Here is a 26325-nt window from a genome sequence, read left to right on the forward strand (position 1 = left end):
GTGCACGCACACATTTGGAAGTAACAATTATCGGCCTCGGAAGTTATAATTATCGATTTACAGATGATTTTACAGTCATTTTTGCTAGAGATGATGTGTGTATGCTGTGTTTATCTAAGCCCCACTGAGTTTTGTCAGCCTGTCACTCATGATAGCAATCCGACACACTGTTCCATGAAGGCACGGACCTTCCCCAGTAGCCCACACACCCATAGCACCATAGAGGAACCAAGGTACCCCGCCTGCCCTCACCCTAAGAACTTTCATGTTTTTAAATGAAAAGATTTACCAAGCAAAGTGTTCTTGTGTATTTTACAAATTGGGTTTGTCGAAGGATTCTCCCTGCTTGGTAGGTTCAAAAAGCCATTCTCTTGCAATTGTTCCTGTCACGAGAGATTCAAGTTCAATTGCAGGTTTGTCTACAGTCTTTTGAAACGGTGGAAAATCTTCCTATGGTGCTGAATACTCCCATGAGCCTTGCATATAAAGAAAGTCCCTGAAGTCTCTGAATCCTCTACAGAATATATTAAAGAAGCTGTATTCACCGGGCTGGAACCAAAATAGTTTCTTTGCAATATGGCTTAATAATAATAACTCTGACATATTGTAATACATTCATCAATAACCAACCGTGTACAAAAAAAAACCTTGTCATAATCCCATCATTGTGACTGATTGCTTTTATGTACTTACTTTTACTCTGTAATACGTTAAATTAAGTTTGTTTGATGAAACCCACATCACACCACACTACCTAAACGAGTCTACCTGCATGTACTGCCGGTGTCAGAACCACAGCCTTGGGTTTTATCAGCCGAACCGCTGTATGTATTGGAAGACTGATATTTGTATGTATGATGCATGGCGCTCCTAGGAAAACATAGTTGGGAAAAAAACTCCACAGAAACGGTACTTATCGTTTTCACTAGATTAGCCCAAGTGTGGTGTTATTGTGGTAAGATTGTCCGCTACCAGCCAAACAGCAGAGCATTGTGGGAACCCTGTTGCCATGGTTGCCGAGAGAATGCTAACGGTTACAAGGTTCGTTCTGACTCGAAGTAGGCCTAGTCCTGAGCTTTCTGGATCGGGCAGCATAGAATTCCGATTTCCGATGTCCTTTCAGCCAGGTGTGCGTTCTGTGTCTGAATGGTTGCTCTTCAAAGGATAGGAGAAGTGCTTGATCCGTTTTAATGACGATGCTTCAACAAAAACACTACACTCAAAACAATGGAGATAGAAAATGGCAGAAGCATTATGGAGTGCTTCAAATCGTTGTTCCACAATGTCTAACCTCTTCCCTGGGTTCCTCTCTCTCTCTCTCTCTCTCTCTCTCTCTCTCTCTCTCTCTCTCTCTCTCTCTCTCTCTCTCTCTCTCTCTCTCTCTCTCTCTCTCTCTCTCTCTCTCTCTCTCTCTCTCTCTCTCTCTCTCTCTCTCTCCAGATGACTCATCTTCAGAGAGTGGCAGCGGGAACGGCCTCCCTGCCTTGACCCCGCCCTCCTCCGCCATAAATGACAGCTCGGTTGTCAGGGCGATGGAAGTCGTTAACGGCAACGGCGGCCCCGCCCCGCTGGACTTCAGCACGCCCACGTCCTCCTCTTGCTCGTCGGAGGACCAGCAGCCAATCAACCTCAGCGACCCCCCCGCCCCGCGAGCGGCGCCACAGCCGCCCGCCAACCAACTGCCCCTGACGGTGTCCGCCGCCGCCGCCGCTCTGCTGGGCGCCCTCCACCCGGACGCGCCCGAGGAGCTCCGCAGGAAGTACCCCCTGGCCAACAAGCCCGGCCTGGCCCCGCTGACGCACGTGCACCCCAACCACACGCACGGCACGCGCACGCCGCACACGCACGCGCACGTGGCCGACCTGCGACTGGACCGCGACGGCCGGGACTACGGGGGGAAGGTGAGCGCCAAACCGCACATGTACAAGAGCACAAACACACGCACACGTGCACGCACGCAACACACACACACGCAAGCGCGTCCACTTGGCGCCTGTGCCTTTAGGGGTTGCAGAGTGGAAGCGTGATAACAATGGAGAAGCAGAAGTTAGGTGGAGAGGACGTATGCCATAGTCAAGCAGATCGAATAAGAGGGCTGAGACAAAGAGGCAACGGTATAGGAATAGATTGAATGGATGGGAGGGATCTTTGTTGAGAGAGATGTCTACAAAGACTGAGGCTGTATCCCAGTGAAAGACCTGGCCTTGCAGTAGCACCGAGACTTTCTTTTCTTTTTTGCTTCTGTTGAGATCAACACGGCCGCCGAACGTACTGCAGGCCACCGGACTGGTTTCACCAGTCTATAATGCTGTTCCTATTCTGCGTTGCATGGTATCCCTTGACAGGAGGTTTGTCCGAGATTTCATGGAGGAATTTTCCCAGCAGAATTTTGAACATGTATAGCTGTGTTGCTGAGGTCACGGAGTGGGGGAGAATGTTCCATAGTTTCCCAGCATGGACAGCAAAGGAGGAGTCGTATAGGCTCACAGCGGTCAGAGGAGCATGCTTGTTGAACGCGGGAATTTTGACCTTCTTTCCAAGCCGCATATTGTCCGTGAACTGCATCCCGATGTCATTGGGTGTGGTTTCGTTGAGAATCTTCCAGACATGATGATCATATATCTCTCTCTTCTGCGCTGCAGGGATAGAAGGTTCAGCACAGAGAGTCTCTCCCAGTAGTCAAGGTCACCTGTTCCAGCGATGTGCCTGGTGAAGTTGCGCTGGACATCCTCGATTGTCTGGATGTCTGTCACCTTTACAGGGTTCCAAAGGGAGCAGCAGTATTCTACTCTGCTTCGGATTAGTGACTTGTAAAGTTGAAGCATGACAGGTTTGGAGCGGTCTTTGAAGACTCCAAGAACCCATGAAGCAGTCTTTATAGCACCAGCCACCACCTTGTTGATGTGAGGGGTCCATTTATAGTCGGATGACAGTTCTACACCGAGATCTCTTGCAGACTTTTGGGGTTTAAGGATGTGCCCACTTGGTGTGGCGTACTCCGAGAGATGTGATGTAAAGGGAAGCTCGTCAAGCATGGTAGATTTGTTTGTCCTGTACCGAAGCAACATGAACTTGTCCTGGTGTAGCACCATGTTGTTCTTCTTGGACCATTCAATTATGCTGTCAAGGTCTTCTTGGACAATCTCTGCGTCCTCGGAGATGTCGATTTTTCTCTGGATCTTGGTGTCATCTGCGAAAGACGATCAGGAAGTCAGGAGAGACACAACACTGAACACACATACTTGGACACGCATGCACCGATCCATACACCATACCCGCCCCATACCAGCAATTATTCTCTTATCTATAAAGTTATTTTGATCTACATGTATGTATCTTCTATCAGATGTCTTACTCTTTCAACAGTCACGACAATCCTTACATTCACTTGACGATACGTGCCACTTATCGTGTTTGTGTGTGTGTGTGTGTGTGTGTGTGTGTGTGTGTGTGTGTATGCGTCTTTCTGTGTGTGTGTAGTCTCCCCAGTACAGCTCCAGAGGCAGCTACGACAGCGTGAAGACGGAGCTGTGCGCCGAGGACTTGACGATGGGGCGCCATGGCAACCAGGTGGCCCCCAACGACGACGATGACGACGACCATGACGACCACGAGGACAGCGACAAGATCAACGACGGCGAGGGGGTGGACCCCGAGCGGCTGAAGGCCTTCAACGTGAGTGTGGATGTTAGGCTCCCCCCCAGCATGCCCTCACTGACCCCCCATCAGACACAGGGCTCCCCCCCCCCCTCCCTCATTACTACTGCTCATCCAATAGATAAACACTTATGCCTTATGCGTGTTCTTCAGCTCTGCCCTGATCCACATTTAATTAATGTGACTTTGCATTATATACATGATTTGTTGTTTGCGTGAATGAATGGTGTACAATGTGTGAAACTCCCCCTGTGGTTCAGTGTTTACAGATATATCTATACTGACTATTTCAATACGGACAAATCAGTTGCCGTGGTGCGACATCTAGGACGTGACTTCAACACTGCTCCTGTACTCTCTGTTCCAGATGTTTGTTCGGCTGTTTGTGGACGAGAACCTGGACCGCATGGTCCCCATATCCAAACAGCCCAAGGAGAAGATCCAGGCCATCATCGAGTCCTGCAGCCGCCAGTTCCCAGAGTTCCAGGAACGGGCGCGCAAGCGAATCCGCACCTACCTCAAATCCTGCCGTCGCATGAAGAAGAACGGGATGGAGGTACGTCTCTCGTTCAACGTGTCGTCACGCCAAACATACCGTAACGCTGGCTTGAAGCATGGGTTTAGCGTGGAGGGGCGTTTGGATGTGTGCAGGGTAGATGAGGGACCCTCTCTCTAGCTTTCGCTCTCTCTCTCACGCTCGTCCTCGGAGGTGTACAGCAGATAGAAGGCTCTCTGCTGCCCTCCTGTGGCGGTGGTTTCCCGACACTGTTCTGATGATGAATGTGCGTTGGCTCGTTTGCGTTGCTGTGCCCAGACTCGCCCCACACCCCCACACCTCACCTCGGCCATGGCGGAGAACATCCTGGCGGCCGCCTGCGAGAGTGAATCACGGAAGGCTGCCAAGAGGATGCGTCTGGAGGCCTATCACGTAAGTAGCCTCTGGAGGATCTCGCCAAGGTGGACCCTGGGGAACATCACTGGCTTACCTGAGATAATACCTTTCGCAACTCTTCTTCCCCTTTGCTTTCTGTCCTGTCTACTTCAGGCACTATGTGGATGATCAAATGCCACATATATCTAGATATAAAAACAGTGTGGCTTACATTCCTCTGTGTTCTAAATAAATCTGGCAATTGTATCGCTGTTTTCTTATATCAGATTTTGAAGTTGTTTATGGTGAGAGCGATGTCTGCAATAGCAGGGACAACATCTTACAAACAGGCATCGTTGGTATTCGTGTTATGCAACAACAGTAATGCTAACGTCTTGGGCTGAGCTGTTCAGGGCTCTCAGGACCGCACATCTCCACCGATCCTTTACGGGGTGTTGAGGGACAATGGGAGGATCTATACACTTAAAGAGTCGAGTAGAGGGTCCTGGATGGGTTGTGTTAAGAGGAGGTGTAGGGTATGTTAAGATCGCCTTCTCCTCTTCAGGGGGTGAAGACAATGTTATGTTCTCCTTAATCTCCTCCGGGAAATGCAGTTAGTTATGATCTCCTTCTGGAGATATAGGATAGGTTATGTTCTCCTTCACCTCCTCCTGGAGGTGCAGAGTATTTTAAGTTCTCCTCCTGGAGGTACAGAGTGTGTCAAGTTCTCCTTCTTCTCCCCCTGGAGGTGCAGAGTATGTGACGTTCTCCTTGTTCTCCTCCAGGACGAGCAGAGCATCCTGGACAAGCCGGCCGGCGGCAGCGCAGGGCTCCGGGAACCCGCCTCTCTGACTAGCTCCGCCTCCATGGCTAACTCCGCCTTCTCCCTCGCCGCTTCGGCCTTCGCCTCCCAGGACGCCCAGCTCTATATCAACGGGGCGGGCTACGGTTACCGTGGATACGCCAGCCTGGGTACCACCATGCCCCACCCTGTATCCCTGATGACCAGCACTGCTACTCAGAGCAACGGTGAGGAGGGGGAGGGGGAGGGGGAGAGGGGGAGGGGAAGAAGGAGGTAGTGGGGGGGGGGGGGAGACGAACAAAGAGAGAGATAGACCCTGGGGAACAGGGTCAGAGAGCTATGTTCGAAATCCCTGACGCGTATTTCTCTCTTGCTCCTAGGTCCTACTGACCTCAGCATGAAACCCGTGGCCTCCAGCCTCACTTCCTCCTCCAGCGCCTCCACCCATAACAGCTTAGCTGTACGGGCCAATGGAGGGGGAGGAGGAGGAGGAGGAGCGGGCGGGGCTTCCACCCAGCTCAGCCAACCAGAGATCACGGCTGTGCGTCAGCTGATCGCCGGATACAGGGAGTCTGCCGCCTTCCTGCTGCGGTCGGCAGATGAACTGGAGAACTTGATTCTGCAGCAAAACTGACCCACTGACACAAACACACGCGCACACACACACACACACATGCACACACACCTCTACTCCCTACGGGTTCGTTTTGTGACCTTTATATTGTCGGTCCGTCTGTCTGTCTGTCTCCCAATGCTCCCTCTTTGTCCTCAATGATGAACGTACGATACGTCCACCCCACACTCCTCCTAAAGCCCTCGTTTTGAGGAGGAGAGGCAAAGGGACCGAAGGAGAGCACTTGGGAGGGCATCCTACTCCTTCCCTCTCTTCTTCCTCTCTCTTGCCCCAAGGGTTAGGGTTAGGGTTGACCCTAGGCCCCTTAACCCTGGTCAGGGTACGGTCAGCTTCTCACAATCAAACCCTTCGCCGGGACAAGACATTTAAAGGAAGAAGAAGAGGAGAGAGAAAGGAGAGGGGAGGAGGAGAGTGAAACCACAGCCTGCAGGGATATTGGGCCTGCTACTACTGTGTACTTTCTGAACGACGACACTGCCCCCGTGTGGCTCGTAACAGGCGCTTAGGAATCAGGATCACATTCCTGCAGAGGGTATTTTGGATTGAATGGGGCCGTCCCGTACCTCTCGTCTTAATATCACAAGGCGAGAGAAAGGACCCCCCCCCCCAGAATGGGTACTACTAAAAAAAACGGTTTGTTTAACGACCTGTGTTTTTTTGTTTTTGAACGTTTTCATTTGTGATTTTTTTTTTTGGTAGCCCGGTGAACATTTCAGTTTAGGTTTGACTCCTGCAGCGACTGGAGGCCAGGCAGTTGAGCTTATCTTCTCCATCTAAAAGATAGCACTCACTCCACAAAGGCCCGCGGCCCTGCTTTGAGCAGGCCCAAGCTCAAGGACAAAACCTGGAAACGAAAAGAGAACGGATCTTTCGGTTGGTAAAAAAGAGGACTGTTTTGGGGACCTTTTGTTGCTTGTAAATAAGCTCTCTGTGTCCTATAGCACTTTTACTTTCCCAAACAACTCACCTTAAACCTTTCCCTCAAATCTACCCAACGGGCCTTTTTTTTAACCCAGGGAGGAACTTGCTTACTTATGCATCCAAGACGCCATGTTGACCGCCAGGAAATACCTCAGACCACGTCTGCCAACTCCCTCTTCAAGTACGCACACACACGTACATACCAACAAACGGCCCAGGTATATCGTGACCTTTCAACCCGATACAACTTAACTCTTAACACCGCCTGTTGTCTTTTGAAGGATACTTTTCATTGGAACAAAAAACGACCGCACAAAAAACTAACGTCAAAAAGAGATGGCATTTCAACAACCGGTCTTTGAACCTTAAACGTCTTTAAAATACTTTTTGTTTGTGCAAGCTCACTTGCTTGCGGCTGTATATAACGAGTCCGTCCCTTCCGGAAATTACTTCTGGAGATCTGGACTCAGAAGAACTAAAACTAAGTGGGTTTTTGTAGAAGAAAGACTTTCTCCTGGAAGGGGACAACCTGCTTTCTGGTGGCTTCTTTACCACCCACTTTTACTTTTCTAAAAAGTTTTTGTTTTAATGCCGACAAAACCTCATCAACACCGTTTAACATGTATCTCTCTCTATCTCTCTCTTTCTCTCTCCCTTGCTTTATTCCTGTCACTCTATCTCTAGTTTCTCAGGGAGGGGACCCCCAGTCCCCTCTCGCCTTCCCTGGACCTATCCCATCCCTTTCCCCTGGACCTAAACCCTCTCTTACCTCCTCCTCGTGGTTCTCCCTTGTCCGACTGTTCGGTACAGTAACAGTTCAGAACAATTCAGTTCAGGTGTTTTGGTCTGTGTCTGTCTGACTTTATTAGGTGTCCATTCCTATTATTATTATTATTATTATTATTGTTATTAGAATCCTTATCCCTGCAATGATTATAATGAAGAACCTTCTTGTTGCTGCTGCTATTCAACAGAACTGGACCTTTCACCATAGACCTGAAACCTCAAGCAAGCAGGGCGTTTGTTAGCCAAAACCCAACCAACCGATCAACCTCCTCCAAAACTCAAGCTCGACCTCAGAACCAATGGTACAAAGCAAAAAAGAAATCAGACACACAAACACACACAGGCCTCCTCGCAAGACATTTTGAACTTGGATTACAATTTACTGTCATTTAAAGAACACAAACTCCTGTTGTCTGAGCAGTTAGTTTACCTTTGGGTAATGTTTGTGTTTTTACTTTCTGAACGGTGATTCTCTGTTTGTAGGGAGTGTTTCTCTTGTAATTTCTCTGTGTTTCTGACCGTCCAAGAGCAGGGCTTACAACCCAGACCACCTCCAGTGGTGTTATTTGACTCAATGGGGAACACAATCTAATCATACATCGCCACCAATGAAAAGTAAAATCGGGATTCTCCACATTCACGATTACATAGCAGGACGCTTACAGGCTGCGGTGATTTAAAAGTGAATATTCTTGACTGTGTATACATTCGATAATGAATTCATGGGTGATGTGGAGGACTTCCTGCCATCTTAATAATGTAGGATTCTAATTGGACAGGGCTGTCCCTCTGGTGTTCTGAGTCCAGAGCATTCAGTCTAATTCTAGTCACTCTCTTTCTGGTTGGCTGTGTTTTTGATTTGCCCTTTAACACTATCTTAACTTTGTTGGCGGGTTGTTGGGCTGTTTCGTGGGTGGACATCAGTGAAGAGGGCTCTCATGATCCCAGCAGGACCTGAGTGTGTTTTTGGTTCCGTCTCCCCATGCGTCAGTTTATTAGTGTTGTTCAAAAAGAAATAGGAGTTCAAATGAGTAAAAAATAGAAGAATAATGATCAAATGAGACCTGCTTTCCCCAATAGGCTGTTCCTGTTTAACTGTGCATCATCTACTTTCACTTTACTTAGTTGGGCTGGTCCTTGCGTCACAGTAAACCTCACAGGATACACAGTCATCTGTGATTCTAGGGGGTGTTATGGGAATGTGGTGGGTGTGGGTGGGTGGGGGCAAGGGGCCAGAGGGGAGGGGGGATTGAACCCCTAAAATGCACTGACTGCAGAGCTGATGCTTGTCGACACCCAGGATGAGGAGATGGTGCAGGGATATTTTTGTTGCAATGCAGTTGATAATCATAGCATTCATAGCCTGGGATGACGAGATCAGCACGCCTCAGTGGGGGAGAGGGGGGGAGGTCTGCATCGCACTGGAACCACAAACCAAGCCATACTCATTCACATTAATATGGTAATGCCCCAACAAGGCCTACTATTGATTTGAAATGTAAAAACATAAAAATAAATGTAAACCACTTCATGTATGGAATGATATGTGTTAGGTGTAGAATCAGGCATTGTTTTATTTCATTTGAATTGTCCTTTGCTTAGTCTAGCGAGTGAAAGGATTGCTTTTGTCGGCCGGTTGGATTGAAGGTATAGCCTGAATAGCAAACGAGAAGGAAAATCACGAACAAATATGCAAAAAAAAGCCAACCGGAGTAGTCAAACTCCATCCCTATTGGAGGAGGAAGGCAGTGGTCTATGTTGTCACTGCAGACCGACGTTTGGAATCCGTAACACACAAGAAATTGACAATCGATTTATTCCCGGTCCACCATTGTTATTAATTAGCCTGACTGGTATTTGACCATCCGTTGAAAGGTGCTCTAAATTGTCCCTAAGAAAGTATTTGTTATTTATTTTGAGAACTATAAACCTTCCTCAACTAAAGTGAATTCCCCCCGCCCTGCTCGGAATATAAAGTAGTTTCTCCCTGATGTATGGCTTACCAGGTGTCGTATCTCAGCTGTCTTACGACAGATCAGTAACTAAGTGTCTCAGCAGAACACTCTACCTCTCTCCCTCATGCTCAATTCAGTTTCAGTTCACCAGTTCATACCTTGGAAGCTTTGGAGGGTGATCTCCCTGGCTCGGAGGCCCTGTGATCACCAGTGGGAGCAGACTCCATATCAGGGGAGTTCTCGGCTTCCTTTATAGCAAGCCGGGCATGCACTGCTGGTTCTGCTACTATAACACGGTCATGAAGTACTGGGTAGGATGGGCTCCGTCACAGATGGTGTTGTCCCAGAGGCTTTGCTTCAGTTCTTGGTTCCCGTTTGCATTCTCGACAGAGCAGCTCAGAGCTCAACTTGCTAAAGCTACCCCTAACCCTGACGTCCATCTCAAGAAAGAATCTGAAGGATGCCATACAAAAAGGCCTTCCCGCTCACCACATTGAGAGGGTGTGTAGACTGAACTGTCATTAATCAGCGTTTTGACAACAACAACCGCCTGACAGCAAAGACTAAATTCCCTGTAGTTGAGTCCACCCTGAAAATAGTGGATCTCTGTTTTCTGAGTGTGATTAGGGAAGGGTTATGGTCTGAGTGGAGTGGATGCTCATACACTTGGTAATTCCTGATTAATAGCTTATTAGGCCGAGAAATAAACCCTGGAGTATCCGGAGGCCGAAAGGCGGGGCTTACCTGTTTTGGGGCCTTTGGTCTCTATGTTTCTGACATTGAGACATCTTGTCAAGGGTTTCCAATGCTTTTGGGTTCAGAGTTTCTCCCCATCTTCAACACTTACTACTTTTTAAAAGAGAAAATGGCAAATGACAATCTCTGGATATGTGTAATTTGCTCACTGGTTAAATCCATTCCTTGTCTGTGTGCAGCTCTTGTACACAGTTCTTCTGAGCATGTTAGCCATAAGAACAGCCATCCTCCCACTGACTCATCAAGAACCTCACAACAGGCCAACAGACATTTTTATCTGGTTTCTATTTTGAATATAATTATATTATTAATATTTTTGTTCTTAATATATTTTGTAGTGAAGCAAGTGAAGTGTTTTTTTAGAATCTATATTTTGTACAATGCTCACCAACACCTCACTGTGTCTGTGCTGAGCGTTCGGAACACCTGTACCAGTACTGACCAGTATCACTGCTTACCTTGCCCCTAACCCTAACCCAGTACTGACCACTGCTTACCTAACCCTCCCCTAGCCAACGTGTGCTGGGTTCCCTCTGGGAGGTCCTGACCCTCCACCAGATGCCCACTGATGGTTCTTACCTGTTCTAATCATGTCTGGTGCAACGGTCACAACAGCCAGTGGTCAACTCTTGCCATAAACGCGTACTGTTAATAAAACAAGGGATATGGGAGACGCGTGAATCATAGCTCGCTCGTACATTGTGCCTTTTCACATAATGACCTCATGTTTGGTGTGTTCTTTTTCTCCACATCTCTCGCTCAAACACAAATGATCTCCGGTCTCGAAAGGTAGTGACATTAGGAAGTCTCAGTCTGGGAGCAAACAGGGGAAACCCATCCCCCCACAGCTCAAAGCGTTCCTCACATGGATGGCTGAATCAAACGCAGAGTACATGTATATTTCAGAGGATCCGGGTGAAGGTCTCGCCTTCATTTCTCCATGTCTGAACGGTAAAGCTTTAGTCCCGGTGTCTTGAGCTCGGACGAGAAGCAAAAGGAGCAGTGATGCTGGTCGGGCCCTTCCCCCCCCCACGCTAACAAGCGATAACACTTCTGGAAACACATTGTCTTTGTCGTTGAATGCACAGCTTTCTGCATACATATAAAACGAAAAATAAATGAAAAATAAAAAAACAAGAGGAGTAGAATCCTAAGCTTTTTTATTTTTCTATCAGGGCGTGATGTATAGCTACTACTGTCAAAATCCAAAATGGCCACCCAAGCCACTGTTTTACTTTTTATTTTATTTTTTATTTTATTTTTATTGTGGTGCTTTGTATTCCTTTTTTAATTTTGTTGATAGCAATTCCTGTTCTTTTTTTTTTAAGTTGTCTTCTTTGTCCGTCACTGTTACCCAACGTTCTCCTCAAACCGACCGTCTGGGCTCGTTCCAGTTCGACCAATGGCTCAGCTATATCTCCTCATGATTTTACTCAGTGAAAGTGTGATGTTTACATGTACAGATTTGTGCAATTCTTTTTAGGTTGAGTTTCTTTCCATTTTCCATGGCAACTCTTTCTTCTCATCCTCCTATCTCCATGTTTCCCCTCCTGTGTTATGGTCCAACTCCTTCCTTGCATATTAAAGGGAAATGGGACTCTGTCTAAATGTGCTTATCACCATTGTAGAACGAAGCCTATTGCCAAAGGGGTACCTTGACATTTGTGGATCCTGGCCAATTACTTGTATTGAACATTTCTTTCTGAAGTTCAACTTTTTGTTGCAAAGTTCATAAATGTCTTATCATTTAGCCAGCATTTGTTGTGAAGACCTTGTGGTTTATATTGGTAAACCAAAATGTATCGTAGGCAAAATTAGTGGTTTACGTCGAAGTATGAAGATGACAAACCAACTCACACGTTTGTTGGTTGTTGTATTGTTTCAATCATAATTGTTTTGGGTCACTTGCATTGTTTTCATTTGTTTTCCAAAAGGCAACAAAGTTTCAAAATGACAAAGTTCCCCTTTAAAAACTATGATTGTTTGAGCCGGATGTCAAAAAGTGTGTTGGTTTGGCTCTAGGGGGTGACCTTTAACCTCTCAGCTAGCCTAAGCAAGTCAATGTGGGGTCACAGCTGGTGTTTCCACAACCCATTGGAACTAAATCCTCAGTGAATGATAAGCCATTGTTTGACCCTCATTGGGTCTCCTTAGTCTATTAGTATATTTAGCTCAACTTTAATCTGCAGAAGATGAAAATCAACCTCAGGAAATAATAGGACATCACTTTTGTAAAACACAGCCCATTTCCCGCCCTCTTTGATACCATATAAATTATAACGGATTCTTTTTTTATAAATGTATTGTGTTTATGATTCTATATAACAGTGGATACCTTTTTCCAGTACCTGTGGATAAATATTTTGATTCTTTAGAAAAGTGTTAATATATATGTAAAGCAAACAACAACAAAAAAAAGATGTTAAAAATAAGAATTCTCAATTTTTTTGTTGTCTACTTGTGAACAGTATGGGCAAAGTAGGACAAGAACATATCACTGATCAATGACAACCAACCAATTATTGAAAAATGGAGCTTCTTATTTTCATGTGATGTCACTGCTAGGCTGAAATCTTTCCAGACTAAAAAAAAGATGTGACCATTTTTGTTTTTTTTTCGTTTCTCTCCCAAGTTGTGCGTCACAAAGCTAATTATACTAATAAAACTGTGTGCTATCTATCAACAGATTTACGCCTTTGTGATTTTTTTTCCTTGGATAATCACTTCTGACCACACTAAGACAAACAAATCGTGGTCTTTAAGACTTTATAATGGAAACAAATTCCAGCGATAATCCAGTTCAATCAGAAACCACCAACTTGTGATGGATTAAGGGAAAAATGCTGTGTTTGGATGGTCCTTCCCTTAAGAGAAGTCTTGAGGGTTGGGTTGTGTGTTGTATATCAGTTATTGTTGGTCAAATGTACTCTAGTTGCACTAGAACACCAGGTGGCGTCACAAAGGGTTGGCTTGAGAAGACGTTGTGAAGTCTTGGGTAAGAGGACCCAATAGGATGGGTTTTAGAGCTTGGTTTGTGGTTCTAGGGTCAAAGCAAGGGGTTCTTATTGGTTAGGTTTGATGGTTTGGCTTTCAGTTTTAGTATTTACGGATTCCATATGGTTGGGTTTTGATGTTTTGGTTTAAATTCTAGGGTTAGGTTATTAGTCACACCACCTGAAGCTCAATCTGTATAAGACTGCGCTTATCTCCCTTCCAGGGAAGGCATCGCCCACAGCCACTTGATCAATATTGACAACTCTGTGGTGCCTGAGACGCGGATGTCGAGGACTCCAAGTGTGACTCTGTGATGACCGGCTCATCCTCACCCAGAAGGCCATGCAAGCTTTTGTCCAGGCTCTTGCCATCTTGGGTTTAGACCACTGAACTCCCTACTGGCCGGTCTGCCTGCATGAGCCATTCGTCCAGCTCATCAGCTCATCCAGAATGCAGCAGCCGACCGGGTCCTCCAACCTACCCTAGTTGCTAGGCTCAGGAGATGTCATTAGGGCTAGAAGGTGTCACTGGTATAGGGTAAGGAGTTGTCGCTATAGGGCTGAGGTGTTGTGAGGGTTAGGAGGTGTTGTGAGGGTTAGGAGGTGTTTTGAGAGGGTTAGGAGATGTCTCCAGGCTTTAGGTCAGGTGTTCTGAGAGGATTAGGGTTAGGGGGTGTCTCCAGGGTTTAGGTCAGGTGTTTTGAGAGGGTTAGGAGATGTCTCCAGGCTTTAGGTCAGGTGTTTTGAGAGGGTTAGGAGATGTCTCCAGGGTTTAGGTCAGGTGTTTTGAGAGGGTTAGGAGATGTCTCCAGGCTTTAGGTCAGGTGTTTTGAGAGGGTTAGGAGATGTCTCCAGGCTTTAGGTCAGGTGTTTTGAGAGGGTTAGGAGATGTCTCCAGGGTTTAGGTCAGGTGTTTTGAGAGGGTTAGGAGATGTCTCCAGGCTTTAGGTCAGGTGTTTTTAGAGGGTTAGGAGGTGTTTTGAGAAGGTTAGGATAAGGAACTATCTTGGGTGTCACTGTTAAACTACCTCACCTCACTGACTGAACATTTGAATTGAAATTACTGACAGGTTATTCATCATGGTATTTATAAATATATTTTTCTATTAGTATCGCTCCCAGAGAAATGGGTATGACAACAAATACTGCATATTCAGCCTCACTGCTTATTGGGTTATGCGAAAAAAAGTATAAACATTGAATAAGTAACATTTAACTACAAATAAATGTAGTGGGACATTTAACATTATCACTTGATTGAGTGGGCATTTGATGTTCCAAGACTCTTTTGAAGCTTACAAATTATAAGTTATAAGGCTGTATTATAATTCCAAGGGACCACACACCTGTGAGATCAGAGCCATAGGAGCTGGCCTTCCATTGTTTTCTTATCAGTCACGCTTTCAGTCTACAAACCGAAGGACAGATATCACTTGCGTGTTATTTGTGACAAAAGCCAGGGAGGAGGGTTATTCTAATAAATTGCAAGAATACACATACTTCAGTAATATTTGAAAAAAAATGCATGGTACAAATGAGAGTGTGTATTTGATTGGAATGACGTGTGATCTGATCTGTATGAATGGATAGTTTTCCACTACTCCTAAAGACACTCCTGCCATACCGTTTTATTACTCTGCACTTGGACTTGACTCGGTGACAAATAGTCACACCCCCCACACACACGGTAGCTACTGTATCCGCCTTCCCGTGAGGAGCGCGTGAGGAATGCGCAGGTGCATCCACATAGGAAGACGCCAAACCACAACACAACTTTTAGCGGTTCTACCCCGCATCCAACTTGTCTTTAACTTTCATTCTGTGTGGAAGTAGAACTGAATGCAAAAATACGTTTAGCCGCAGTAGATTTGAATGGATTGAAATGTTGCGGAGGTCTTGTGGTCAATGTTTAAACGCTGCTATATTTTTTTTTTGGGGGGGGGGGGGGGTTCGTGAGGCCGAATCGTGTGCGACCCGCAGCGACTCCTGTCCCGCGCCGTTTCCGCATTCCCACAGCCGCAAGACTCCCGCGGCCGCAGAGCGTTGAGCCATGAGCTCAACCCCCCAAAAACCGGTTCCTCTCGCTTTTCCACCGAGCCACTGCTGGCGGTGCACTGCCGTCCGACACAAGAAGAGGTAACGAGTGGAGAGGAGGACGGTCGTGACTAGCCTTGATCGCGTTTTTCTCTCCAGGGCTGGGGCGACAGCGAACCGCGTTGTTGTACTCGCACTCTATTTTTGTTTAAACCACATAAAACCGGATCACACTGGGTGCCTGTGTAGGGGGTCCTTGATGCTCTGTGATGGAGGACTGCTGTCGCACCTGTATGCCATGTCTCGGCTGTATGTGGAACTGTATATGGCCGGAATTCCATTACCCAAACGTGCCCATCAACGACGACACCGGCGCGACGCGACGTCCCGCGGACATCCGGACCATCTCCGGTGACATCAGCGTCCCGTCGCCCAAGAAGCGGCCGGTGCAGTTGTACGCGGCGCTGTTCGACTTCGAAGCCCGCAGTGAAGAGGAGCTAACGGTGAAGGAGGGCGACAAACTCTCTGTGATCGAGAAACGGGGGGACTACGTGCTTGCCAAGAAGCTCACCGGTTCTCTGGAGTCCGGGTTGGTCCCTGCCAACTACGTGGCCATCCTCCAGGACGAGTTTGCCAAACACAAGTGAGTATCGGTGTGGACTTGACTCCGGGGAGCTGCGTCTCCCTGCGCACTGTGCGCCTCGACGCGCGTGACCTCCGCGGTCTCCTGTGGGGGTCTTCTTATCACCAAAGGAGATCTCTTCTTATCACCACAGGGGATCTCTTCTTATCACCAGGAGGACTGCAGTGCAAAGTCTGCCGCACGTCTATTGTGATTACAATCATCTTATCGGTTATGAGTTGTAGGCCTGGTATCGGTTCTCCGTGTTTGCCTGTTCTTTTCAAGTCTGCCCTACCTGTAGTTCGGGTGGAATTGCTGACACACACCGTTGTAACTAACCACAAAGACTCCTGGACAGTGTTTGTCTCACTGGACTATTCCGCACCCAGTCATCTTGAAGACAGACGCAACTGTATTATTAATCATTTCACTAATTGGAGCTGTGGTTTCTTCATCATAGCACACCTTCAAGTGTGTCATTGTTACAGTGGCGTCATTACTGAGTTTGTAATAATAGACTATTGAAAAGAAATATTAAGGTATTTAAATAGAATGATTCAACAAAGAATATGCTTCAGTAGACGTGTTGTTATAAAGAGTAAATGTCAAACTATCAAACGCATTGTGATGTTGCCATTCAAAGTAACCCGCACCTTGTAGGTTTCAGTGAAACTTGACCACTGTGGAAACGGGCCATAGCGAGAATGAGGCGCGTCTCGCCCTGATAAGAGTAAATAAGGGTTGATTTGAACTTTAACAGTGGGCTCAGGCCGTGATAAGATTCTGCTTTAACCAACCAGTGTTCACATGATAGCCGACTACTAACCTATGATGTATCCAGTATCACTACTATCCCAGTGGTGGCTGAAACTCTCCCACGTTAAAACGCTCTGCTGTTTCCATGTAGGCCTCTGTCCATGTCATAGCATTCACTCATCAGTATCTGGTTAAATCGTTGTTGTTTTTTCTCGCCGTTCAGGTGGTATTATGGCAACATTAATCGTGGGAAAGCGGAAACCCTTCTTTTGGCCTCTCAGAACCAAGATGGCTCCTTTCTGGTGCGAATCAGCGAGAGCCATAGCGACGAGTACACCATCTCAGGTGAGTGACGGAGGGCACGCACATGTCCCGCCCCCTTCCCCGGGAACCCCTGTCGTCCATCACCCCCCCCCCCCCCCCATCCCGTTGTTTATTCTTAGCCTTCTCCTTCGACGCACTCCTGTCAACTTTTATGCTGCTCCATCTTTCATTTCATCCAGTGCTCTGTTGTTTTGATGCACTCCCATTTCTCATCCTGTCCCCTCTATTATTCCCGTCGCCTACTTATTCTGGCCTTACCCGAGGACTATTCTCTGCTCTCCTCCCCCCAACGCCGGCTCTCTCGCCCTATCTCGCCCTCTCTCCCATGGAGAAGACAGGCTGTTCGACATTTTCTGCAGAGTTGCTTTTAAAATATGCATTATCAGACGCATGTGTGTGGGGGCTAGGGGGTGGGTGCACAATGGGGGACGGTGCTACGTATAAATAGAGGTGTGTGTGTGTGTGTGTGTGTGTGTGTGTGTGTGTGTGTGTGTGTGTGTGTGTGTGTGTGTGTGTGTGTGTGTGTGTGTGTGTGTGTGTGTGTGTGTGTGTGTGTGTGGGGGGGGGGGGATGCAAGTGTTAGATGAAATAGAGAAGGAAAATGTGAGTGTGCTGGTAATGTTATTCTTGTCCATGCCTCTCTAGTAGCAAGTGACAAACACACTAAAGATGGGGAGATTCTTTTTGCAGAAGATATTTTTGGCGAGGTCTTGAGAACAAATTTATGTAATGCCGAGGAAAAAGAAATCCAGCGCACCATCTCCAAATGGTTTTTCAGCACTGATGCTCTAATGGACACTCAGCCATCAAACAGAAACCGCATTGAGTATCAAACAAGTTTGTCCGCAATGTACTTATTACGGGTGGCTTCCAGCCCTAAAATGTTGCTGCCCACAAACGCGTTACCACCCACACTACTGACTGCTGAATGTTATGTATTGGGCTAGCGCGTAGCAAACACACCTCTCAGTCTTGAACACCTTACACAGTCAAATCCAGGGTTGTTGGCATGAAGGTTCGCCAAATTAAATCAAGAAAGCCGCCATCATCCGCTACACGCCATCACTGTAGAACCTCCAGCCAAAAGCTATCAGAGAGGTGGACTTGGCTTAAAACAAGCCTACAAAGATGAAATATAATCACTAATAGTTTTTATTTCCTACTCTTAACTTCTTCTTTATTATTAGATTTATTTTAAAGTTGTTCGTTATTTTGTGCTATGTTTGTGCTGAAGCATCAAAGCACTTTGAGCTGCATAGTCTCAATGGAAGGCTCAATATTAATATAGTCATATTCATATTATTCATATTCATATCCTCATTCCCTGTGCAGCCCGGAGCGAGGGCAAGGTGTACCACTTCCGGATCCAGCGCTCCTCCATCGGAGCCTACTTTGTGTCCGACAAGCTGTCCTTCGGCACGCTGGGAGAGCTGATCAACTACTACCAGAACAACTCCCGTAGCCTGGGTGTGCCACTGGGCCTGCCCTGTGCACAGCAGGTAGGATGAACGCACACACCCGCACGCCCGCACACATATACGTGTCCACGCACTCACATAACACAGGCACGCGCACATGCACAATACACACGCACACGCATTCACACATGCATAGCGCATACACAAGCCCTGGGAAATGGTCTGGGAAATCTTGGTGATTCCTCCTCTTCTCTCTTTCCTACCAGGGGAGATTGGTAACCTTGCTCTGAGGCCATGGACAAGCCCTTTGTCAACACACACATGCACACATGTACACACACAAACAAGTGAAGTTCTACTGAAACTTTGGTGTTTGCACGGGGATGAGCAGAAGGCGCTTCTGGGTAATGGTAGCTTCCAGCAGGTTACTTAGCGACACGTGTGCACAGTGCCGTGTCTACAGTTGTCTTCTGCCAACAGCTCTCATTGGTCTATAGCGTAAGCCTGTACCCTAGCAACACGGAACTGTAACTTTGAGAGCAGAACAACCAATGAAACACAGAGCAGTAGAGGTTATATTTACAATTCAGCAAGACTATTATAATATAATAGTTTTCCCTTGGATCAATTAAGTAGTCTGACTACTTGTTCCCTCTTCCAATTACTACAATTAAAAGTGAGGACATGATATGGTCTCTAAGTTAAAGTAACCGTGAACATGTGTTACTAACATAACACGAGACAGCATAGCCTTGCACCCTTTTGAGATGCAAATCTTGACACCACATATATCCACGTCTCCCCACATGCTTATGGATGCAAACTCTGTGATTTAAAGCACATGCAAGGACTCCTGCATCCGATGGCTCCTACTGATACTCCCACAGGCACCGTAGACCAAGGCTACAGTGTTCCTCCACACTTAGGCAGCAGACATATCGGCATGCTCCTATGGGTGGACACTTCTGGTACACGTATGCAAATAAAGAGAAGCCTTTAACAGAAACGCATGAATGCATAAAGTAAATAGATGCATAAAATACACACACAGAAATGATGCACTGCAGTGATGGTAAACATATTAATGATGTCCCTGTCACACACGCGCACGCACACGCACACGCAGACAAACGAGAATGTATAAGCAGACACACAAGAATGTATAAGCAGACAGTTAGAAATGCCAGCACCCAAACATAGATGTAAATCTATGTTTATTTTGAACCCCGTTTTGTAGTGTCATCAATCCATTTTATTCCAAAAAAATGTTAATGCTTTTATGCCGGTGTAAGTGATGAGTCTGTTATTCAAGACTGCCACGATCATGAAAATCGCCGAATCAGTCGAAATATAACACTGATACATTTCAATAGCTAATTCATGTTTAAATATCCCTTGCGATCAATTATTCAGCCTATTGCCATTAATATGGAGCCTTTTTATGTTGAAACATTCCAGTGTCTAAATTATTTCCATCACTTTGTGCCACTAATTCCAAAGAATGGCCACAAGAGTTGATGTTTCACTTGAAGTAAAACAAAGATAGATTAGGAACAGTAACTGTTTTGTAGCTGATAAAGAAGGATGCAAACGTTTAACGTGAATCTGTGAAAATGGTATGTGAAAATGGAAGGTTAAAGAACCTCCATGCTGTCTATTTTAAGCGAATCCCACACAGTCTCTGGTATTGATTCTAACCTTATTTAACTTGCGTTGGCGTGACGGTTAGTCACACAGTGGTGGCTGCTCTCAGACCAGCAACCTCCCAACTAAAGACAGTTATTTAGATTGGGAGTAAAGGTATCTGAGTGTATCTCTGGGATCATGAGTCAAACTGTAGAGACTGGCTGTTGTTCAAATATCTTTATGTTATTCTCATATATGGAATCAAGATTATTTAAACCGCACCTTTTTCCATTTGATTTCCTTGTTGACTTGATATTGATCATTCATGCTGATAAATTCTACCTACCTATGATCAACATGTTTTGTATAAATTAAAGCACTTGGTTCTTTTACTTGGTTTTCATTGAGGAACCAGATTACTTTTAAATAAAGTATTTGATTTTAAGTTTGATGATCTCACCCATTTCTTTATTTTACCCACAAGTCAAATTCATTCATTCTGGTTTTCAAAACCAGTACAAATCAAATCTCAAACATGTTGCTTGAATGATACTCTTTTCTCAATTTTTTATATTGTGATTTAAATCGTAATACTCTTTATTGCAATCATTGCTTTACTAGAAGGGGAGTTACATACGTTTTTCTATTTCAGTGCTCCTCAAAAAGAGCACCGTGACTTTATTAATTCATGCTTTTTCACTTAATTAATTACATGATCTATAATTATTTAATCTATATCTAAAATAGGAAACGACTCTTCCACCCCGAGGCCAAAGCACCACATCAGTTAAAAACACTCTGATTTAAAAAATAAAGCGCTACGATCTCCCTGTTCACCCAGTGCGGCTGTGAGACGGTGTGTACAGGGTCTGCCTGGGAGGGCTTCAGAGGGTCAGAAAGGGCTTGGAGGGCGCTGTGCTGCTGTGTGACCCTTCCCCTGTGGTCCCTGTGCAGCGGGAGCTGTTTGACATGGAGCCCTGGGAGCGACCCAGAGAAGAGTTCCAGCTTCACCGGAAGCTGGGAGAGGGCCACTTCGGAGCGGTGTGGGAGGCGACCTGGACCACGGAGCACCGGAAGGTGGCCATCAAGATGCTGAAGCAAGGTACACACACACACACACACACACACACACACACACACACACACACACACACACACACACCTTGACCTTCAGGGGCTGGAGAGGGGGCGGTAGTGAGATGGATCGATGTTTCGGACGTGTGGGATCTGCATCTGACAGTGTTCCCCCCCCGTCGGGAAGGATACCGTCTTCATGGCGTGCCGTTGTGTACCGTTAGGGCAGCGTTTCCCAGCGTTTTTGCTTATTATTGGCCTGTTAAGTTCACCAGCTGTAGTTAGAATTGCCCAACAAAGGCTAGCTAGGAAAGTGTAACAAATATGAATAAATAATACTTACTTATTGTTACGGTTTAATTTTCAAGAAGAATTTTGTATTTTAGTCCTGCATTGTCTTATAATTGCTTCTGCGTTTCAGTATTAGTCGACTTAATAACACAGTTGCAAAAGCTTTGGAGTGACCTCACCAATTAGAACAGTAAAGGTCATATTCCACCCCACGTACAAAGACCCCCCCAGAGGGATTTATGTACGGACAACGACATTGAACGTAACCGTTCATCTGCCCTTCACCGGACAGACCGCAGCCATGATGAACATTACTAACTGATATCCCCCCGCCCGCCTGCCCCCCCTCCCAGAGGACACCAAGCAGGATGAGTTTGTGAAGGAGGTGCAGGCGCTGAAGAGCCTCCACCACCCCAAGCTGATCCAGCTGCTGGCGCTGTGCTCCAGAGGGGAGCCTGTCTACATCGTCACCGAGCTCATGTCCAAGGGCAGCCTCAAGGCCTACCTGGCCTGTAAGTCACTCACCCATTACACACACACACACACACACACACACACACACACACACACACACACACACACACACACACACACACACACACACACACACACACACACACACACACACACAATAGTCCACTTACAACAGGAAAAGGTGACTTATTAGGTTCATGTTTTGGAAAGACAATATCAACAGCCAGAGGAAGCCACACACACGCACGCACGCACACACACACACATATACTCACACACGCGCGCACGCACGCACACATATATACTCACACACGTACAAGCCAACACGCATGCAAACACCCACACACACACACACGCGCGCACACAGATGTATGCACACCCGTACAGACACACGTGCAAGCAAACACCCACACATGCAGGGAAACACCCACACACAAAAAACAGACACACAAGCAGGGAAGAATTTGGTCCCACTGGATGGGACCGTTTAGAGCAGGGGTCTCAAACTTAACTTACCTGGGGGCCCCTGGAGGGAGAGTCTGGGTCAGGCTGGGCCGCATCAAGTATTCCACAAAAAAAAGGAGCACAACTGACCCAAGCTAGAATTAGATAACATGTAATCGCTGACAACAGGGGACAATTCATAGTCGTTGGTGCAAACCAGAACATTTTAGCGTCCTTTGGCTTTTGTCGGGACATCTGGTCACCCTACCACAAGTGCTAAAAAAGCGTGGCAAGCGACTCAGCTGAAATGTGCATTCGACAACAACGTGCGAGCCGCACTCGCATTACATTTTCGATCAAGTGGAGGGCCGCAAAATATCATCCCGCGGGCCTCAATTGGCCCCCGGGCCGCGAGTTTGAGACCCCTGGTTTAGAGTATTGAAAACTAACAACAGGTCCAGGTTTAGGAAGGACAACATTAACAGCCAGAGGGGACACACACACACACACACACACACACACACACACACCCCGAACAATTGTTCACTTATAATATAAAAAGTAACATATCAGGTTATTAGTTGTATAAACAGCCAGAGGAAGACAGAGACACGAGTATCACACACACAGATGCACGCAGCGAACAATAGACCACTTAGAGTCAGAGGAAGACGGAGCCGGGAGGATCCAGGTCAGATGAAACGATAGGCATGAGTCATTCGAGACGGAAAGGTAACATATTAATAATTTAATGTGTTGAATGCACAATGTAGGCTGCGTCTATGAAACGGACTAAGATACTGCCTCTCTCACTCTTCCATGCTGGTGGTGTTTCTCAGCCTAGACGACATTCAACTGCATGTAGGTTTCTATGTCACTACAAACACAACGGCAGCTATTGTGAAAGCCCTATCAGGAGGGTGTTGACAGAAGGGTTTAACCCCATTATCACAGCGTGTTCGAGCGCAAACACACATCGACTTTTCTGTCAGACATGTAAGGCCTACTGAGCCAGCCCTCCGTTGGTTGAATTGGGCTTCCTTCTGTCTTTGTGCTGCAGTGACAATGTCTCTTTGATGATGGTGCAAGAACATCCCGGGCCTTACGTGTGTGTCTGTGTGTGTGTGTGTGTGTGTGTGTGTGTGCGTGTGCGCACGTCTCTGTGTGTGCACGTGTCATTGTGTGTGTGTTGCGCACGTCTCTGTGTTTTGTGTGTGTGTGTGTGTGTTCTGCGCACGTGTCTGTCTGTTATTTCTGTGTGTGCGTGTGTGCAGCTCCAGAGGGCCAGGTGCTGAAGTCGGCCCACCTGATCTACATGGGCAGCCAGGTGGCGGAGGGTATGGCCTACCTCGAGGACCGCCACATCGTGCACCGGGACCTGGCGGCTAGGAACATCCTGGTGGCCGAGGACCTGGTCTGCAAGGTGGCCGACTTCGGCCTGGCCCGCATCATCAAGGTGAGACGTCGCTCGCAGTCGTCACGCTCGGAAAGCCCCGATGCTCCTCTCCTCGCCCTGCTACGACCTTTGACCTTAGTTTAATATGGTCTGTGTGTTTAATATGGTCTGTGTGTGCGTGAGTGTGTGAACGTGTGCGTGCGCGCGCGGCGACGGTGGCTAAGGAGGTAGAGCAGGTTGACTTGTAACCGGAAGGTTGCTAGTTTGATCCCCGAGGTGTCCCTGAGCAAGACGCCTCACCATAGCTTCTCCTGACAAGCTGGCTGTCGCCCTGCATGGTTGACTCCGCCGTCGGTGTGTGAATGTGTGTGTGAATGTTAGGCAATAATCATAAAGCGCTTTGAGTGGCCACTGGTTAGAAAGGCGCTATATAGATGCCGTCCGTTAACCATTGACCATCCCCCCCCCCCCCCCCCCCCCTCAGGACAGCGTGTACACCGCCAGCCGCAGCACCAAGATCCCCGTGCGCTGGACGGCGCCGGAGGCCGCGCTCCACCAGCGCTTCTCCGTCAAGTCTGACGTCTGGTCGTTTGGCGTTCTGCTCTACGAGATGATGTCACGAGGGAAGATGCCTTACGATGGTAGGTTGCCACCTGCCCAGGGTTAAAGGTCCCATGACATGCCACCAGGTGTGGGTTGATTAGCCGTTACAAGCCGTTTTGGAAATCTGCCCCATATGACATCACATGTGGGCGTGTCCACCTAGATGTGTGACGGATAGATGAGCAACGTTTTTCAAAACGGCTTGTAACGGCTAATCAGCCCACACCTGGTGGCATGTCATGGGACCTTTAAGGTTACCTCTCACCCAGGGTAAAGGTTACCTCCCACCCAGGTTAAAGGTTACCTCCCACCCAGGTTAAAGGTTACCTCCCACCCAGGGTAAAGGTTACCTCCCACCCAGGTAAAGGTTACCTCCCACCCAGGTAAAGGTTACCTCCCACCCAGGGTTAAGGTAACCTCACATCCAGGTTAAAGGTTACCTCCAGGTTAAAGGTTACCTCCCACCGAGGTTAAAGGTTACCTCCCAGCTCCCTTTAGGATGTGCTGTATATTCAATTATTGTAAAATTGTATTTTTCAAGGTATTATAAATGATAATAAAACATTGTGGACAAAAAGAATGCAAGGATAGTAGATATAGTATTTGTAGATAACCTCAAGAAAACTCAGCTATCTTGAAGATATCCATTTTTGTCTCTTGACAAAAATGGTGGTGACAGGAGGTATTTAATTCCAAGGATACAAACTGTCACCACCGACCCACAATTTACTTACCTTTTTTTGCTTACATCTGTGGTCCAAAGGCTCAATCACAATTGTTCCCTCTTCCGGCCGTAGACATGACATAAATGTCCAAGAAAATGTTCAAAATTGCTGCTTTAAAAAAACACTGTGTAGACATCCACCTGTCCATCTCTGCCCCTCTCCGTCCTCCAGGGAAGAGCAACAAGGAGGTTCTCGAGCTGCTGGCGTCGGGCTTCCGCCTGCCCAGTCCCGCGCGGTGCCCCCAGAACATCTACCGCATCATGCTGGACTGCTGGGCCCCCGAGGCCCTCAAGAGGCCCTCCTTCCACGCCCTGCACAGCCAGCTGGACTCCATCTACGCCCGCATCTACTTCAAGACCATCGAAGTGTAGAGAACCACGAACCTTACCCAACGCAACCTCACTTCCTGTCGGTTCCGCTGCACCAAAGAGAGGCCAAGGAAGAGGGGGGGGGGGGGGGGGGACAACGATGAAGAGGGGACGATGATGAAGAGGGGACAAACGGGGCAGACCCAAGAGAGGAAAGACGTTTTCTTGGGTTCCTACTTTCCTTTGGTTCCTACCACTGCCTCAAAGGAAACATAAGCCGAACATTCTGAGCACTTTCACACCAACCGTAAAGAGTTTTGTACACAGTTTTGTCCTTTTTGATATTGTATTGCTTCTACAAGTGCCAAGTGTATAAGTGTACACACACACACACACACACACGCACACACACACGTGTAGTACATGTTCAGAGGTTGGGCTTTTGAAATAACGTATGAATCAGGGCCATGTGCAATAATGACGTGTGTGCGGATGTTCACTGCTCCATAGCCTCCGTGCTTTTTACTTGAGGACTGGAACGGGCCAACGTAAATCCTTACAACCAATATGGAGCCGAATCGCAACAAGAGTGCCTACGTTTACACTACAGACTGTTCTTCATGGACTACAAAAATGGAGACGCACACAAAAGTACAGACGGATTGCACAGAGAATGCTGAATGGATGATAATATTATTATTGTTGAAATAATGCAATTGACGAAAATATCTATTTTAATCATTTTTGGTGTTTTCTATGCATGAAATTCAACGAGGTAAAATTAACTAAAGGAAACTTGAGCCATGACACCATTTTAGTCATATATTATGGGGTAGGCTATATCAGGTGAATGAC

At 47.0% G+C, this 26325-nt stretch overlaps 2 protein-coding genes and 1 long non-coding RNA gene across 3 annotated transcripts in view; 2 read left to right on the forward strand and 1 right to left on the reverse strand.

Moving 5' to 3' along the window:
- Window positions 1-13069, forward strand: part of LOC115547460 (nucleolar protein 4-like) — a 72777-nt gene extending 59708 nt beyond the window's left edge. Inside the window, exons 6-11 of the mRNA XM_030361689.1 lie at window positions 1441-1901; window positions 3481-3675; window positions 4025-4213; window positions 4472-4585; window positions 5314-5557; window positions 5711-13069. Coding sequence (XP_030217549.1) covers window positions 1441-1901; window positions 3481-3675; window positions 4025-4213; window positions 4472-4585; window positions 5314-5557; window positions 5711-5964 — 1457 coding nt within the window. The 3' untranslated portion in view covers window positions 5965-13069. The remainder of the gene's footprint in view (window positions 1-1440; window positions 1902-3480; window positions 3676-4024; window positions 4214-4471; window positions 4586-5313; window positions 5558-5710) is intronic.
- Window positions 13070-15678: 2609 nt separating this feature from the next.
- srms (src-related kinase lacking C-terminal regulatory tyrosine and N-terminal myristylation sites) lies at window positions 15679-26277 on the forward strand. Its single transcript, XM_030361691.1, has 8 exons — window positions 15679-16052; window positions 17011-17132; window positions 18444-18610; window positions 21110-21257; window positions 21874-22032; window positions 23713-23894; window positions 24319-24475; window positions 25334-26277. Exons 1-8 carry the CDS (start codon window positions 15679-15681, stop codon window positions 25531-25533), a joined length of 1509 nt encoding a protein of 502 aa, XP_030217551.1. The 3' UTR covers window positions 25534-26277.
- On the reverse strand, window positions 21280-25969 carry LOC115547463 (uncharacterized). The gene is made up of 2 exons (XR_003977367.1): window positions 25877-25969; window positions 21280-21317 (listed from the first exon to the last, which is right to left on the reverse strand). It is a non-coding gene; the product is annotated as an uncharacterized LOC115547463 (long non-coding RNA).
- Window positions 26278-26325: the final 48 nt, after the last annotated feature.

The sequence above is a fragment of the Gadus morhua genome, chromosome 7 (genome assembly GCF_902167405.1).
Source record: "Gadus morhua chromosome 7, gadMor3.0, whole genome shotgun sequence".
NCBI classification, from domain to species: domain Eukaryota; kingdom Metazoa; phylum Chordata; class Actinopteri; order Gadiformes; family Gadidae; genus Gadus; species Gadus morhua.

Bases quoted from the DNA above. Each gene is read 5' to 3' on its own strand.
- srms (XM_030361691.1), top strand. From the start codon at position 15,679: ATGGAGGACTGCTGTCGCACCTGTATGCCATGTCTCGGCTGTATGTGG. The intron at 16,053-17,010 runs GTGAGTATCGGT...CTCGCCGTTCAG, and splicing joins GACGAGTTTGCCAAACACAA to GTGGTATTATGGCAACATTA. The intron at 23,895-24,318 runs GTGAGACGTCGC...CCCCCCCCTCAG, and splicing joins GCCTGGCCCGCATCATCAAG to GACAGCGTGTACACCGCCAG.